General features: G+C 39.9%; 1 protein-coding gene across 2 annotated transcripts in view; it reads left to right on the forward strand.

Moving 5' to 3' along the window:
- The window catches only part of LOC115213303 (BAI1-associated protein 3-like), a 1,469,361-nt gene that overhangs the window by 1,424,576 nt on the left and 26,565 nt on the right, over positions 1 to 18,220 (forward strand). For both annotated transcript variants that reach the window (XM_036504187.1, XM_036504188.1), the window contains one exon: positions 2,478 to 2,601. In XM_036504187.1, the coding sequence (XP_036360080.1) occupies positions 2,478 to 2,601 (124 nt within the window). The remainder of the gene's footprint in view (positions 1 to 2,477; positions 2,602 to 18,220) is intronic.

Genomic DNA, 18,220 nt, shown 5'->3' on the forward strand with positions numbered 1-18,220 from the left:
GACCACACAGAGGTCATCTCACCACCTCATCACGGCTAGTGTAATGTTTACCTATGTTGGAATGTACACACTAACAACATGAGATATGATCGTAATGTCGTTAGGCAGATAATGAAATTCTGACATCCGATATGACGAATATATATATATATATATACATATGTACACACACACGTGTGTGTATGTATGTATGTGTATATATATATATATATATATATATATATATATATATATATAACATGCACGCATAAAACTATAGAAAGAAATAGATGGATAGACAGATGGATGGATAGATAAGTAAATAGATGGTTATAATCAAATGAACAATAATTTTCTTATACATCAATATTCATCTGCTGGACAGTGATTCGGTAAACACTTATTGAATCATCTCAGCTTTTAGCAAAGTCTGCTGTCTCCTGTTACAGCGATATATTTTTCTACTTAATGATCAATACTTTTCTTCCTAATCACAAGAAATGTTGATTTTGTTTTGGAAGAATTATTATTTTTTTTATTTTGGTTTTTTTTCTTTTGCTTGTTTGTTTTTTCTAATTTGCAGTCTAAGAATACATTCCTGTATTCAGCTTTGCTAATATTTCGAGGATACGTTTCTTGACTAATGTTACTTTTATCGCATGTTCGAACCTTGTTGACGCCGATGTTCCGCGGTAGCAGTGTAAAAAGATACCTCCAGTCGCAGGCGTGGCTGTGTGGTAAGAAGTTTGCTTCCCAACTACATGGTTCTGGGGTCATTCCCATTACGTGGCACCTCGGTCCAACCGAAATTTTTTGAGTGGATTTGTGAACAGAAACTGAAAGAAGCCCGTCATATATAGGGTCATCCCATAAATAATGCAGGCTGCTTTTTTTTTCTTTTTTCAAAATTAAGTGAAACAAAGTTCTTTTTTAATCTAAAATATACTCTCCTTCATTTTCTGCAACGTACTTCCATCTATCTGGGAGACTTACAAGGCTCCTCTTCCAAAATTCACTTGTCCGTGACGAAAAATACTCCTCCAGTACTGTTCTAGCCTTGTCTAAAGAATTCATATGTTTTCCGTCCAAATGATTTTGAAGACTGGAATAAATGATAATCAGATGGAGCAATGTCCGGCGAATATGGTGGGTAACTGCTCCAGCCTTTCGAATGTCATCCTCGCTGTATGTTGCCGCGCATTATCCTGATGGAAGAACACCTTTCGTCCTGAAACCAAAGATGGTTGTTTTTCTTCAAGTGCTGACTCAAGCCACGCAAGCTGCTTGCAGTAGATCTCCTTTGTTATCGTTTGGTTTGGCTTTAAAAGTTCAAAATGGACTAAACTGTTCATATCCCACCAAACCGTTAACAACACCTTACGTTGGTGAACACCTTCTTTAGCATGGGGTGCCGGTGATTCTTCTTTCCCTCCCCACTATCTTCGGCGCTTGGCCCTTTTCTAGAGAACCCATTTCTCGTCACCACTTACTATTCGGTCCAAAAACTTTCATTCGGGAGAATGACAGCAGAGAAGAGGACACATTCACTCTCTGCACGCGATTGGACTCGTAAAGTTTATGAGGAACCCATTGACCCAATTTTCTGATTTTTCCGATGGCATGCAGGTGTCGATGTATGGTTGAAAAACCAAATTCAAGCTTCTCTGCTAGTTCTTCAACAGTTGCGATGGAATTTTGTTCCATCGGGGTTTGCAGGACGTCCTCATTGAGCTCTATAGATCTTTCAGGGCGAGGCTCGGTTTCTAGGCTGTAGTTTCCGGCTCGGAATTTCTGGAACCACCGTTGACACTGGCTTACGCTTATTGTCCGATCCCCATATACTGCATTAATATTCCCCGCACTTTCCGTTACGTTGTTGCCTTTATTGAACTCATAAAGCAAAATATGCTGAATATGCTCCTTTGTCACTTCCATTATAGCTTTGAAAAAATAACTGTTAAAATCGAAAAGCACTCTTCAAAACTTGCACTAAGAATAAAAGCAAGCTAAAATTACTACCTGCTTTTACAGCAAGTTGAAGCAGGTGGTTTATCCCGTCCCCTTCCGACTTTCAGTTCATGCAACTGAAAAGACCGCATTATTTATTAGATGACCAAGTATATATTCTCTGTGTGTGTCTTTGTGTCTGTGTTCCCAACCAACGCTTTACCACCAGTGTTAGTGTGTTTACGTCCCCCATAACTTAGCAGTTCGGCAATAGGCCCCGATAGAATAAGTACCTGTTTTAAAAAGAGGATAAGTACTGAGGTCGAGTAATTTGATTAAAATTCATCAAGGTGGTGCCCCAGCATGGGGCCGCACTCTAATGACTGAAACAAGTAAAAATCAAAAAGTGTTCTAATGTGATTTATCGTTCAGCTAGAAATAGCAGCCAAATTTCCCTTTTTAAACAAAAACAAAAACAAAATATCAAAGCCATTGTCCTTGCACCTCATGAAAAGCAAACATATCTGTTATTTTTATTCTTTGCATTTCAGGATTTAGTGACCCCTTTATCCTGATCCATTTGAGCCCAGAGCACATTTTCCCCAACATCACAGTTCAGAAGACTCAGATCGTCAAGAAAACATTAAATCCGGTTTTTGACGAATTATTTGAATTGTAAGTAAAAACTGATTTTTATTATTTTGCTATTAATATAAGGCGGCGAACTGGCAGAAACGTTAGCACGCCGGGCGAATTGCTTAGCCGTATTTCGTCTGCCGTTACGTTCTGAATTCAAATTCCGCCGAGGTCGACTTTGCTTTTCATCCTTTCGGGGTCAATAAATTAAGTACCAGTTACGCACTAAAGTCAATGTAATCGACTTAATCCATTTGTCTGCCCTTGTTTGTTTGTCCCTTCTGTGTTTAGCCCCTTGTGGGTAGTAAAGAAATAGGTATTTCGTCTGCCGTTACGTTCCGAGTTCAAATTCCACCGTGATCGACTTTTTCTTGCATCCTTTCGGAGTCGATAAATCAAGTGCCAGTTGAGTACTGGGGTCGATGTGATCGACTTTCCCCCACCCCCAAATTTCGGGCCTTGTGCCTACAGCAAAAAGGATTATTTTGCCAATAATATGCTAAACTAAATTACGTTCATGTATTTGTTTTGCAAGTTGTTTTCCTTTTTATGTGAAACTGTGCGTTGATGCTTATATTGCTATATTTGGGTATGGTCGTCTTTTGCCAATTAAACACACGCTGTTTATTTGATCTTCATTTTAGTTTTATTATGTGAAGACGCATGGCTCAGTGGTTAGAGGGTCGAGCTCACAATCACGAGGTAGTGAGTTCGATTCCCAGACCGGGAACTGTTTTCTGGCCACATTCTCTGTTCGTAGCCCTTTTTTCAACCTCTTACAATATACAGAGATATGATGTTCTGTTTATATCTAGTTTTATTCCAGTCTACATTGTCAAAATCTATTTCCTGTTGCTCCACTTCACTCAGCTGTAGAAATGAATTGTGATATCACAGGTACCAAGCTGTATCGGCCTATGTCTTAACATCGATGGGTAACATCGATGATGTGGAGAAGGAATGCTGGCATGTATGGGCGACTGCTGGTCTTCCAAAAACAACCTTGCTCGGACTTGTACTTGGGAGGGGAACTTTCTAGACGCAACACCATGGTCATTCATGATAGGAGGGGGCCTTTACTCATTACTTAAGTTTTATTAGTATAGCCGGCCGCCAACACTTTTTTTTTCTGCAAAATAGGGGTAGCTCATCCTGTTTAGGCTATATTATTAGCATTATCCTGCGTTTGAGAATTTAAAATCACTTCTTTAACTTTCTGAGACATCTCAACGCTTCTAAAGCAAACTTCGTTTGTTTGTTTACGTTCATCGTAATTTGAATTTAACGTATGATAGTGTCTCATAAAAGCGAGATTTCTATATATCTTAAACTAGCAGTATCGCCCGGCGTTGCTCGGGTTTGTAAGGGAAATAACTATAAAGCATTTTTAGAGAGTTATAGCCAAAAAATAGCAAAAAAATGGGGAAAAAAATGATGGTAAAGTTTTTTTGATAGTTAAAAAGGTCGAGTTGCGTCTGTGGTTTGTGTTTCTGATAGTCGACCCCATGTCGAATTTATCGATCTTTTTCAGAACTGGGGGAACTTTTCAAAATTTTCGCTGCGTTAGTTTTGAATTATGACATTGGGCTATGTGTGTGTCAAGTTTCATCAGAATCGGTTGAAAGCTGTGGTCAGGGTGAAGGTACAACCAAACAGACACACAGAAACACACACAGACAAACTGCCGTTTATATAGAGAGAGATTTGCAGAAGAATTTGGGGTGTGGGCAGTTTAGCTTAACGGTTCAGAGCACCGCGAAGCGTAATCACGGAGATGTGAGTTCGTGTCTCATCGCCAGCCGCTAACACCCTTATTTTTCTGCAAAATAGGGGTAGCTCATCCTGTTTAGGCTATATTATTAGCATTATCCTGCGTTTGAGAATTTAAAATCACTTCTTTAACTTTCTGAGACATCTCAACGCTTCTAAAGCAAACTTCGTTTGTTTGTTTACGTTCATCGTAATTTGAATTTAACGTATGATAGTGTCTCATAAAAGCGAGATTTCTATATATCTTAAACTAGCAGTATCGCCCGGCGTTGCTCGGGTTTGTAAGGGAAATAACTATAAAGCATTTTTAGAGAGTTATAGCCAAAAAATAGCAAAAAAATGGGGAAAAAAATGATGGTAAAGTTTTTTTGATAGTTAAAAAGGTCGAGTTGCGTCTGTGGTTTGTGTTTCTGATAGTCGACCCCATGTCGAATTTATCGATCTTTTTCAGAACTGGGGGAACTTTTCAAAATTTTCGCTGCGTTAGTTTTGAATTATGACATTGGGCTATGTGTGTGTCAAGTTTCATCAGAATCGGTTGAAAGCTGTGGTCAGGGTGAAGGTACAACCAAACAGACACACAGAAACACACACAGACAAACTGCCGTTTATATAGAGAGAGATTTGCAGAAGAATTTGGGGTGTGGGCAGTTTAGCTTAACGGTTCAGAGCACCGCGAAGCGTAATCACGGAGATGTGAGTTCGTGTCTCATCGCCAGCCGCTAACACCCTTATTTTTCTGCAAAATAGGGGTAGCTCATCCTGTTTAGGCTATATTATTAGCATTATCCTGCGTTTGAGAATTTAAAATCACTTCTTTAACTTTCTGAGACATCTCAACGCTTCTAAAGCAAACTTCGTTTGTTTGTTTACGTTCATCGTAATTTGAATTTAACGTATGATAGTGTCTCATAAAAGCGAGATTTCTATATATCTTAAACTAGCAGTATCGCCCGGCGTTGCTCGGGTTTGTAAGGGAAATAACTATAAAGCATTTTTAGAGAGTTATAGCCAAAAAATAGCAAAAAAATGGGGAAAAAAATGATGGTAAAGTTTTTTTGATAGTTAAAAAGGTCGAGTTGCGTCTGTGGTTTGTGTTTCTGATAGTCGACCCCATGTCGAATTTATCGATCTTTTTCAGAACTGGGGGAACTTTTCAAAATTTTCGCTGCGTTAGTTTTGAATTATGACATTGGGCTATGTGTGTGTCAAGTTTCATCAGAATCGGTTGAAAGCTGTGGTCAGGGTGAAGGTACAACCAAACAGACACACAGAAACACACACAGACAAACTGCCGTTTATATAGAGAGAGATTTGCAGAAGAATTTGGGGTGTGGGCAGTTTAGCTTAACGGTTCAGAGCACCGCGAAGCGTAATCACGGAGATGTGAGTTCGTGTCTCATCGCCAGCCGCTAACACCCTTATTTTTCTGCAAAATAGGGGTAGCTTATCCTGTTCAGGCTATATTATTAGCATTATCATGCGTTTGAGAATTTAAAATCACTTCTTAAAATTTTCTTTAGTTTATTTGTCCGTTAAAGTTCTCCTGCCTATTCCATTTTACACCTTCTGTGGTGTAGTGCCTGTGTTTAATTGACAAAAGATGACCATCCCCAGGTATAACAATCTGCTAAGATAGTTATATATGTGTGTGTTTGCATATGTGTGTATGTGTATGCGTGAGAGCGTTCGCATATGTCGGCGTGCGTGTGTGCATTTGCGTTCGAGCATATGTAAATGGGTGTACTTGTGCGCATGTATATACAGAATATAAGGAAAAAAGGTAGTATAGAAGGATGACAAAGAAATTTACAGAAAAAAAAAAGAAAGAAGCGAAAACACACCACAAGTAAGTTCAATTCTTTATTAGTTATGGACCAAATTTCATCACATTTTCGACACCCTCCAACAACTGAATCCAAGGAACTGAAAAATAAGACGGAAACCAGAAAAAGGTTTATACAAGGACAATAAAGGGAATTTGTTGTTATTTACTCAGCATTACACGTGTTTCACTTGCTAATAGGAAATACAAAGTTTTACGTGTCAGGCGTGTCACAAATTTTCTATCAAAAATTCTTCAGACTGAGAAATTGAATCATTATTTTATTTAATAGCAAATGAAACACGTGTAATGGTGAATAAATAATGCCAAAAATGTCCAACTTGCTGTTTTATTATACAATAAGCCCTGCAAATAATATTTCCAGGAGTGGCTGTGTGGTAAGTAGCTTGCTTACCAACCACATGGTTCCAGATTCATTCCCACTACGTGGAACCTTGGGCAAGTATCTTCTACTATAGCCTCGGGCCGACCAAAGCCTTGTGAGTGGATTTGGTAGATGGAAACTGAAAGAAGCCCGTCGTGTATATGTGTATATATATATGTGTGTGTGTGTGTGTGTGTGTGTGTTTGTGTGTCTGTGTTTCCCCCCCACACACACACACATCGCTTGACAACCGATGCTGGTGTGTTTACGTCCCCGTAACCAAGCGGTTCGGCAAATGAGACCGATAGAATAAGTACTAGGCTTACAAAGAATAAGTCCTGTAGTCGATTTGCTCGACTAAAGGCGGTGCTCCAGCATGGCCACAGTCAAATGACTTTAAGAGAGAGAGAAAGACCTTGGGTAGGTGTCTTCTATTAGAACACTGGTCCGGCAAAAGCTTTCTGGATGAATTTTGCAGACGGAAACTAAAAGAAACCCTGTGTCTATGTGTGTGTTGTGTGCGCGTGCGCTGGAGTTTTCCTCTCGGATCACTACTTGACAACCGGTGTTGGTTGGCGGCTCGGCAAATCAGACCGATAGAATGGGTACCAGCCTTAAAAATGAGCACTGGGGTCGATTTGTTCGACTAAAACCCTTCAAGACAGTGCTTCAGCATGGCCGCAGTCCACTTACTAAAACAAGTGATACGTATATACGTACCATACATATACACAGTGATGTATATGCGCACGCACGCCTTTTATTATTCGGTGCTCTAATATGAAATACCCGTACAGTGACACAGGCATACATTATAAACACTAATTGTATTGAGTGCTATTCAGTTTTTGTTTGTTGATCCCTATACTGTCATGACCTGTAATCCAAAGGATTCTTGCTGCTACGGTCCGGTTTTTATTAGTTTGTTTAGCCTAGTGTAACTTGACATTTTCCATTAGTATTTGTTCGATAGTGTGTAATTTAAGGGAAATGTGAGTGCTATTTCAAGCATGTTGGGTGACTACGTAGTGGTTCCCTCGTTGTTTGATTTAATTCAGTAAAATAATTAAGACGTTGGAATCTTTTTTCTTTTTATTTTCAGAGAGTTAATTAAACCGTTACAAAAATTCTAATCGAAACGCAAAAGAAATACAAGGGAGATAACTTTAATTTATTCTTTCAGAGTTATTTCCCATGCAACAGATTTTTACTTCACGTGTGAGCGTCGCTTTCACATTTAGCTATTTCTATTGTTCGGTATGGATGCCTTTTTTATTTAACTTAACGCTGTCAAATTTCTTATTTCAGTGAGTGAGTGACTCTGTGTGTGTGTGTGTGTTCGCTAGTGTGATAGTTCGTTGTCATTTTACGCGATAACCTAGCTGCAAAACAAAAATATTAACTTTTTAAATAAATAGATAAAAAGAGAAAGAAAATGGGAAGAAAAACAAAAGAATCGGTTAATGTGTTCTGCTGTGGCTGATCGAGGTCTATTCTGATAGACAAGTTTTTATCATACTCATATTCATTTATACAAGATTTTTTTTTCTTCTGGTCTAGTTTACGAGCATCGCTTTCGACCTCTGCTAAAGTGATACGTAGTTTCAAAAGCCCTAGAGATACGTATCCTTGCTTCATCCCAGGCAGATTTGTCTTCGGCGAGGTTTTCCCCACAGTTTGGGTCGATCTTGTTGTTTTTCAAGGTCACCTTCAATACATCTCTGAATTATTTACACGGTGCACCGACATTGCACTCACAATAGAAGATTGTCTTCGGCAACCTACGTCTCTGGTATTCTGATAACATGCCCGGCCAAATGCAGCGGGATTTGCTTGGACGTAGCAAATAAGAAGCATTGGCACACCTCAGAACAGTTGTATTGGGAATTTTATTCTGCCAATTCATGTTTAAAATATAGCTTAGACATGTGGAAAGGATTAAGCTTTTCAGTTCGGTAACCAAATTAAGATAGCATATATATTGAAAGCATAAGAACAGCAATTAACTGGAAAGGATATAGCGGTTGCAGAATGTATGATAGTATATTTTAAAAGGTAAATCACTAAAGCTGGAGTAAGTTTACATTGTACTCAAGGTGCTCAACTTGCACGAACCAACAGTCAAATTCTCCTATCACAGCTCAACGTCTTTCAAAAAATAATATTAGATTAGTTAATGTTGCTGAGGTACTTGATGCCTCGATCAAACACGGAAGAGCCATGCTTAACACTCTTTTGATCATAAATTTACTTGATCAGGACTGGCCTGGTGTGAAACAACCACTCCACAAGATAACAAACGAAGAAGCCGTTACATGATCACTTAAACTGTTAGGAATAGAAGCGAAATCACCCTCAAATTACAACTGTCTTTAAAAAAAAACGAAAGCAGAGACGCATTGGACAACGTAAACATAAAGACGGTGTGGTCACGGTCGGAACTCCTTTGATCATTGATCTGCAAAATCTATCTTTAATCATTAGATTAAACAATAACAATCCATCATTTAGCATTCTGAACAGTAAAAATGGTTTCGAGAAATAAACATTGGCTCCATCTGTGAATCGAAACTGTTCCCACCGGATTTAAAGTCACAAAAGGAAATTTTAAAGCACATCAAGCCGTATCTACGTAGTCTCTTCGACTTCTAGAAATATAAACCAAATCAACCAAATATACTCTTAAAAATCAAACGTCATATTGGATCATTCTCTTTCAGATTCACTATGACATCATCACTTTTACGTCCTTCCTACCATGCTAGCATGGGTTCTGTAGGACGCTTTGAGGCAGCGTTTTACCATAGGATGCTTATCTTGGTGTCAAACATTTAATTACCTATTTCTTTACTACCCACAAGGAGCTAAACACAGAGAGGACAAACAAGGACAGACAAACGGATTAAGTCGATTAGGTCGACCCCAGTGCGCAAGTGATACTTATTTAATCGACCCCGAAAGGATGAAAGGCAAAGTCGACCTCGGCGGAATTTGAACTCAGAACGTAACGGCAGACGAAATACCTGTTTCTTTACTACCCACAAGGAGCTAAACACAGAGAGGACAAACAAGGACAGACAAACGGATTAAGTCGATTAGATCGACCCCAGTGCGCAAGTGATACTTATTTAATCGACCCCGAAAGGATGAAAGGCAAAGTCGACCTCGGCGGAATTTGAACTCAGAACGTAACGGCAGACGAAATACCTGTTTCTTTACTACCCACGAGGAGCTAAACACAGAGAGGACAAACAAGGACAGACAAACGGATTAAGTCGATTACATCGACCCCAGTGCGCAAGTGATACTTATTTAATCGACCCCGAAAGGATGAAAGGCAAAGTCCACCTCGGCGGAATTTGAACTCAGAACGTAACGGCAGACGAAATACCGCAAAGCATTTCGCCCGGCGTGCTAACGTTTCTGCCAGCTCGCCGCCTTATTTAATTACCTGTTAGGACACTGAGACACCAAGCTACACTATCTTCTGAAAATAAGACTAGGTAGTCAAAGCAGAAACGTCTTCGATCAGGAGTCTTATTGGGCTGGTGCTTGATCTGGGACTAAGCAACATCTACATGTAAAACCAGTCAAATCATATAATGATGGAGAAAGCAGCAGTTGGGTTGTAAAGCTAGGAAGAGTCATGACGGCAAAATTGATAACACGAAGCGGTTCAGTGCCGCCCCTTGATTATTAGTCAATCGGTTAAATATCAATCCAAGGCGGCGAGCTGGCAGAAACGTTAGCACGTCGGGCGAAATGCTTAGCGGTATTTCGTCTGCCGTTACGTTGTGAGTTCAAATTCCGCCGAGGTCGACTTTACCTTTCATCCTTTCGGGGTCGATAAATTAAGTACCAGTTACGCACTGGGGTCGATGTAATCGACTTAATACCTATGTCTGTATTTGTTTGTCCCCTCTGTGTTTAGCCCCTTGTGGGTAATAAAGAAATAGGTATTTCGTCTGCCGTTACGTTCTGAGTTCAAATTCCGCCGAGGTCGACTTTACCTTTCATCCTTTCGGGGTCGATAAATTAAGTACCAGTTACGCACTGGGGTCGATGTAATCGACATAATACCTATGTCTGTATTTGTTTGTCCCCTCTGTGTTTAGCCCCTTGTGGGTAATAAAGAAATAGGTATTTCGTCTGCCGTTACGTTCTGAGTTCAAATTCCGCCGAGGTCGACTTTACCTTTCATCCTTTCGGGGTCGATAAATTAAGTACCAGTTACGCACTGGGGTCGATGTAATCGACTTAATACCTATGTCTGTATTTGTTTGTCCCCTCTGTGTTTAGCCCCTTGTGGGTAATAAAGAAATAGGTATTTCGTCTGCCGTTACGTTCTGAGTTCAAATTCCGCCGAGGTCGACTTTACCTTTCATCCTTTCGGGGTCGATAAATTAAGTACCAGTTACGCACTGGGGTCGATGTAATCGACTTAATACCTATGTCTGTATTTGTTTGTCCCCTCTGTGTTTAGCCCCTTGTGGGTAATAAAGAAATAGGTATTTCGTCTGCCGTTACGTTCTGAGTTCAAATTCCGCCGAGGTCGACTTTACCTTTCATCCTTTCGGGGTCGATAAATTAAGTACCAGTTACGCACTGGGGTCGATGTAATCGACATAATACCTATGTCTGTATTGTTTGTCCCCTCTGTGTTTAGCCCCTTGTGGGTAATAAAGAAATAGGTATTCGTCTGCCGTTACGTTCTGAGTTCAAATTCCGCCGAGGTCGACTTTGCCTTTTATCCTTTCGGGGTCGATAATTAAGTACCAGTTACGCACTGGGGTCGATGTAATCGACTTAATACCTATGTCTGTATTTGTTTGTCCCCTCTGTGTTTAGCCCCTTGTGGGTAATAAAGAAATAGGTATTTCGTCTGCCGTTACGTTCTGAGTTCAAATTCCGCCGAGGTCGACTTTACCTTTCATCCTTTCGGGGTCGATAAATTAAGTACCAGTTACGCACTGGGGTCGATGTAATCGACTTAATACCTATGTCTGTATTTGTTTGTCCCCTCTGTGTTTAGCCCCTTGTGGGTAATAAAGAAATAGGTATTTCGTCTGCCGTTACGTTCTGAGTTCAAATTCCGCCGAGGTCGACTTTACCTTTCATCCTTTCGGGGTCGATAAATTAAGTACCAGTTACGCACTGGGGTCGATGTAATCGACTTAATACCTATGTCTGTCCTTGTTTGTCCCTTCTATGTTTAGCCCCTTGTGGGTAATAAAGAAATAGGTTAAATATGAATCCAACTATCCAATCGATCGATTAGCTTGCTGGTTAAACTGCCAATGGTTTTTGTTTCATTTTTGTACTTCGTCACAGGTTTTTCGTTACCATTCACAAACCTTTGCAGTGACTTCTCTCCCAGTTCGTTACGGTGGCCGTGTTTGTCTGAGCCCTTGTTGCTTTTATGTGTGTAGAGCTATATAAGTGTAATTGGTAACATTGGGGCTAAGTGTGTCGGGACAGAGAGAGAAGGGTCAGCGTATGTGTGTGGTAGTTTGTCACGTCATAAGGGCAATGGACGTGTTTGTGTGTGCGCAGTGGTATAGATAACTAATGCTTAGCGGTATTTCGTCTGCGTTACGTTGTGAGTTCAAATTCCGCCGAGGTCGACTTTGCCTTTTATCCTTTCGGGGTCGATAAATTAAGTACCAGTTACGAACTGGGGTCGATGTAATTGAGTTAATACCTATGTCTGTCCTTGTTTGTTCCCTCTGTGTTTAGCCCCTTGTGGGTAATAAAGAAATAGGTATAGATAACTAAGACAGAATTAGTGTGTATTTGTTAGAATTAGTGTATGTGCTTAAACTTGTGTACAGAGCAAAAATAGAATGTCCTAATTTGTTAGGGGAGAAAATGAAAGTGTAGTTATAATTTCGTGTGTGAGTAACGCAAAACATTTGTGTGATTTTGATATGCAAAAAGTGTGTGTCATACAAAACATGTGTTTGTATGACACAGGAGGTGCGGGGTGATGCAAAGAATGTGTGCTGTGCGAGAGAGAGTAACAGAAAGAAATATTTATTTTAACAGGAAATATGTTGGATGAGAGATAAGTTCTGAGAGGAAAGAAGTTATCATCAACGATGATGATGATGATGATGATCATGAATTAACGTGGCTGTGGTGAGGGTGTCGATGATATTGATGATGATGATGATGATGTATGATTGTAGTGGTGGTGTTATTGATGATGATGATAATGATGGTGGTGATAATGGTGGTGGTGGTGGTGGTGGTGGCGGCGGCGGCGACGGTGACGGCGGCGATGATGATGATGTTAAGAGATGTTGATTATGGTATGCTTGGAAATGTTGATGGCGGTGATAATGATGCGGTGATAGTGGTCGGAGTAGCAGTACTGTGCGGTGATCCGTGTTGGCGACCAAACGAAAGACCACCCCGGTCGCCATAATAGGAAAAAGCAGAGAAAAGCCAGATTTTTAGTTTCTTTTTTTTTTCTAAAAAAATTTCGAACGAAGTTAACAATAGCAACAACAGCTTCATAAGTCAAACTAAAATGACAACTGTGACCTGTCTGGATGTGTGGCAGTTGTCCAGCGTTCAAAGACATCCAAGACTTGGCCATCCCTATTTCTTTTTTCTGATTTAAAGCATATTTAGCTGCTGCTTCTAGCAAGCCGACCGATCACATAGAGGCTCCCTTAATTGGTTGGTTAGAGTATGGAGAATGATTCTGAGGGATCAAACGGTAAGAGATATATAATTACTGGGAGCAGGGTATGTGGGTGAGGAAGGATCCACGCTAATAATGCTGGAAGCAGGGAAAAAGAAAACGAAAAATATAATTAGAAAAAAAAAATAATAACCGGTGGAGTGGGAATATACTGAAACGTGATTGCTCATACACAGATTATATATCCTCCGTCTAATTCGACGATGAGCATTCAGCTGTTTTCATCATAAGGTTTAGTTCGGGTCTGAGCTACAGAGGTTTATTTAGTTCGGCTCTTGCTCACAAGATTTAGTTTGGCCTTATGGCCCAGTGGTTAGGGCAGCGGACTCGCGGTCATAGGATCGCGGTTTCGATTCCCAGACCGGGCGTTGTGAGTGTTTATTGAGCGAAAACACCTAAAGCTCCACGAGGCTCCGGCAGGGGATGGTGGTGATCCCTGCTGTACTCTTTCGCCACAACTTTCTCTCACTCTTACTTCCTGTTTCTGTTGTACCTGCATTTCAAAGGGCCGGCCTTGTCACTCTCTGTGTCACGCTGAATATCCCCGAGAACTACGTTAAGGGTACGCGTGTCTGTGGAGTGCTCAGCCACTTACACGTTAATTTCACGAGCAGGCTGTTCCGTTGATTCGGATCAACCGGAACCCTCGTCGTCGTAACCGACGGAGTGCTTCCATCAAGCTCTGAATTTGCTATGCATTTGGTTTTCTCACTGGCTGTTGCTGGGATGTTCGTCTCCCTCCGATATATTTTATTTTTAAACGCAGTTCCTCCATTAGAGATTTATCTCTGGACGAATACTGTAGCAAATTTATTTACCTTTCAACAATATATTTTCACTTATACTGCATCTATTGTATACAAAGGAGATATATATGTGTTTGTATGTGTGTGTGTGTGTGTGTGTGTGTGTGTGTGTGTGTGTAAATTCTGGATTCAGTCCCATTGTACAGCATCTTGGACATGGACTTTCTGCGGGCCGACCAATGCCTTCATTATGACAAATTTAGTTGATGGAAACCGCACAGAAAATCATTGTTTGTCTGTCATCGTTTGACAGCCAGCATAGCTTTCTTGCGTTCGCATAACGTAACGATTCGACAAAAGTCACCGATATAATAAGGACCAAGCTTTAAAAAGAAATGAAACTGCTATTGATTAACTTGACTAAACTCTTTAAGGCGGTGCCCATCATGACTGCATTCTTAGTAACTAAAATTAGTAAAAGAATAATAAAAGTGTGTGTGTGTGGACGAACGAATGTATTGATTGGGAAAACATGTATAGCTGAGTGGTTTAAGAAGTTTACTTCTCTTTTGCGAATTCCCAGGTTCGATCCCACTGTATGATGTCTTGGTGCAGTTATGTTTTATACTGTAGCTCAGAGCCGAACTAAGTTTTGTGAGCAAGAGTCGAACTAAACCTCTGTAGCTCAGAACCGAACTAAACCTTGTGAGCAAAACAGGGTAGACAGTAATTCTGAGGGAGCCTGTCGGGTGGATTGTACCAAGAATTCAAAGGACATATATTATTGATGATACAGGTCGTGAATTACGTTAAGGGTATCAAGCGTCTGTGATATACCCAGCTACTTTCACGCTAATTTAAGGAGTTGGTCGATCGGTTGATCGAACAGCTACATGCTCATCGTCGAAATAGACGGAGAATGCATAGTCCGTGTATGAACAATCTCATCTCAGTATATTCCCACTCTAACCGTTGTTTTTCTTCTGATTTCGTCTTTCTCCCTACTTCCAGCGTTATTGGTGTGAACCTTTCCTAACCCATATGCCCCGTTCCCACTAATTGGTGTGTACTTACAATCAACATGAGTAGATGGGATTTGTCGCTAGTATTGCGAATAGCCAGTGGGTTGAATAAAAATCCGTTATGTGGGGTAAAAGCTGTATTAAATTACAATAGCCATCTATGTATCATACTCAATGTATATATAGTGTTTTTTAAGCATACTACGTCCCTAAGAGATGTTATATCCGGACGAATAACCGTAGCAACCTTGTCTTTTAGCAGAGTCTTAGTTTAATACAGCTATTTCGTATAACGGATTTTTATTCAGCTCAGCGGCTCTTCCCCTACATATATGAGCAAGAACAGTTATATCAGACACCATAGTACACATACACTATATATATAAGGCTCCGATGAAGCTATAAGGTGTTACTCAGGCTCTCAACTATGAGTCCACTGCATCATACAGCAGAAACAGCTGTAAGCTAATGGAGTTCATAAGATAATCATTTATTCCTTTGTCATCTCATTTTGTATATATATATATATATATATATATATATATATATAACCAAGAAAAAAGCAACAAGAATGGATCGGTAGATTAGTACAATTGTTTCATACTAAAAACATTTAATTTCAAGCTGCAAATATTACAGCAAATATAATGTCAAGTATTCATCAGCTAAATTACATATAGGTTTTCCATATATTCTTAGAGAGTGTAAATATCCTTATGAAGTTATAGGAGTGAGTTCCATGAATCTAAAGTAAGATTCCAAGCAGACTATATATGTTTTCCAATAATACAAAGTTTTTAAAATTATTATTAACATCCCAGAGAAGATAAATCTACTCATAAAAATGTGGGTATAAGTTCCAAGAGGCATGAGGAAAGAAGCATCTTTCCTCATGCCTCTTGGAACTTATACCCACATTTTTATCGCCCCACACCGTACATGTCTCTACGAGAGATTTAGAATTTAGTATTTCTGATTTTGATAATCAGTGAATAGACTTCACTGAAATTTAGATATATACATTATGAGTCGAGACAGATATCGTCAGCTGACCGGTGTCTTCTACTCTAGGCCGACGAAGGACAATCACCCTGAAACACGTGTCCCTAGATGCAGCCCAGGCGGCTGGGGGTATTTGTCTCCCCTCCGTAAATGTATATAAGGACACAGGAAAAATGTGTCAAAGCCATCAGGAGGCGTCGATGCTTCCTAGGGCTAAACAGCGGTGGTGTACCCCCTACTGTCACGTTCGTGTTAGATTGACAGTATACAACCATTCTATATATATATATATATATATATATATATATATATATAACGGGAAGCTTTATGAAAATAAACAAAAGACGAAGGCAGGTGGAAAACAAACGAACAATTGTATTAGTATGGCGCTCAGGAAATATAAATAAAACAAGTCTTTAACGTTTCGAGCCTACGCTCTTCAACAGAAAGATACACAGAGAGAGAAAAACACAGAAAGAAGGAGAGAAAAAAAATGCGTGCAGTAGCTAACGAATCAACATGGCGATCTGATTTCGGCCAGAGGTCAAAGATCAAACATGAGACGCGAGAGCGAAATAAGGGGAGATAATAGGGTTGATAAATGGGTTGAGGGACCAGCTAAAAGTGCGTGGAAGGGGTCTGGATGTGTGTATGTATAGGGTTGGTGTATGTAATAAAGATAGATATATTCAATGCGCGCTATTCCCACACCTCACGCTTATAATTGGTATTTCTTTAAAAAAGTAAAGCTTGGGAGATATGGATAAGTCCATTTGTGATGTACTAAAAGCAACTGCTAATTGACAGTGGGGGGCTGGGTAATAAAACGAGATAGGAGAAGTAAATTTATCTTCCTCCTCCAATTTCTCTCTCCTTCACACCACACACGTACAAACGTACACAACATAAAATGGCAGTAAAAGTGAAGTGACAGTTCTTTGGAATATGTCCATTACCGTTTCTCTAAATGAATAAGAAAAATAAATCGTTTATTGAGTGGGTGGCTCTGATTGTAGTGAGCCGCCAAAGAATATTGTCCACACACACTACCCGTTCACAATCCGCCGCTGTCCCCTGCTCGTCACCTGGCAAATTTAGATTGCGACAGGAGCGGGGCGACAGAGTTATTGTATTCTGACAATATTGCACACAGGAATGTGGAGTGGGTAGAATTTGACGGATCCTCCGTCGTCCTCGACGATGAGCATTCGGTGGTTCGTTCGAGTGAATTTCTGTTCGTGGAACTAACGCATGAGTGGAACTAGCACACGTATGCCTTTATCGTGACTCCCATGTGGTTGGGAAGCAAAATACTTACCATACAACCACGTGTACCCCTACATACATATGTGGATCAGTGTTTCGCAACTATTTTTTTGCTAATGGACTCCTGTCATTCTGATTTTACGCAGATGGACTCTCATAGCCATTCGATGTTTAAAAATTCATAGTATATTTTTAGAATTAGATATTATAATAAAAAAGAATTCTTACAATATTTTGTGTACCGTAGAAGTATAACCAGTTTATTGTAGACTAGCAGTATCGCCCGGCGTTGCTCGGGTTTGTAAGGAAAATAACTATATAAGCATTTTTAGAGATGTAAAGTATAATAGCCATCTCAATATGGCTAACCACAAAGGAGTGGTGGTGTTACTGTAGCATTTTACGTTCTGAGATTTAATAATAAATTTTTAGAGAGTTACTTCCCTTATATATGCCGAAAATGCATTAAAAATGGGAAAAATTGATGGTAATTTTTTTTTTACATCGTAGACTCATCGTAGACGCGCGCTAATACCCAGAAGCGCTCGATATGAATCACGACTATAAGATACCCGGTTTTGGTTAAACTGCACCGCAAAATGTGGGAGTAGTTAGGAATCTAAATCGTAGGAGACAGACAGCACACAACCTCACTTTTATATATAAAGATATATTTTAACAACAAAATTTTATATGGACCCCCCACCAAAGGTCATAAGGACCCTGGATGAGAACCGCTGAGATAGATAGATAGATAGATAGATAGATGCATACATACATACATAAATACATACATATATACATACATGCATACATACACCCGCATACGACGAACTTCCTTCAGTTTCCGTCTACCAAATTCACTCACCAGGCTTTGGTCGGTTCGAAGCTATAGCGGTCGACACTTGCCCAAGTTTCTACACAGTAGGACTG

Source organism: Octopus sinensis, linkage group LG6, assembly GCF_006345805.1.
Source record: "Octopus sinensis linkage group LG6, ASM634580v1, whole genome shotgun sequence".
NCBI lineage: Eukaryota > Metazoa > Mollusca > Cephalopoda > Octopoda > Octopodidae > Octopus > Octopus sinensis.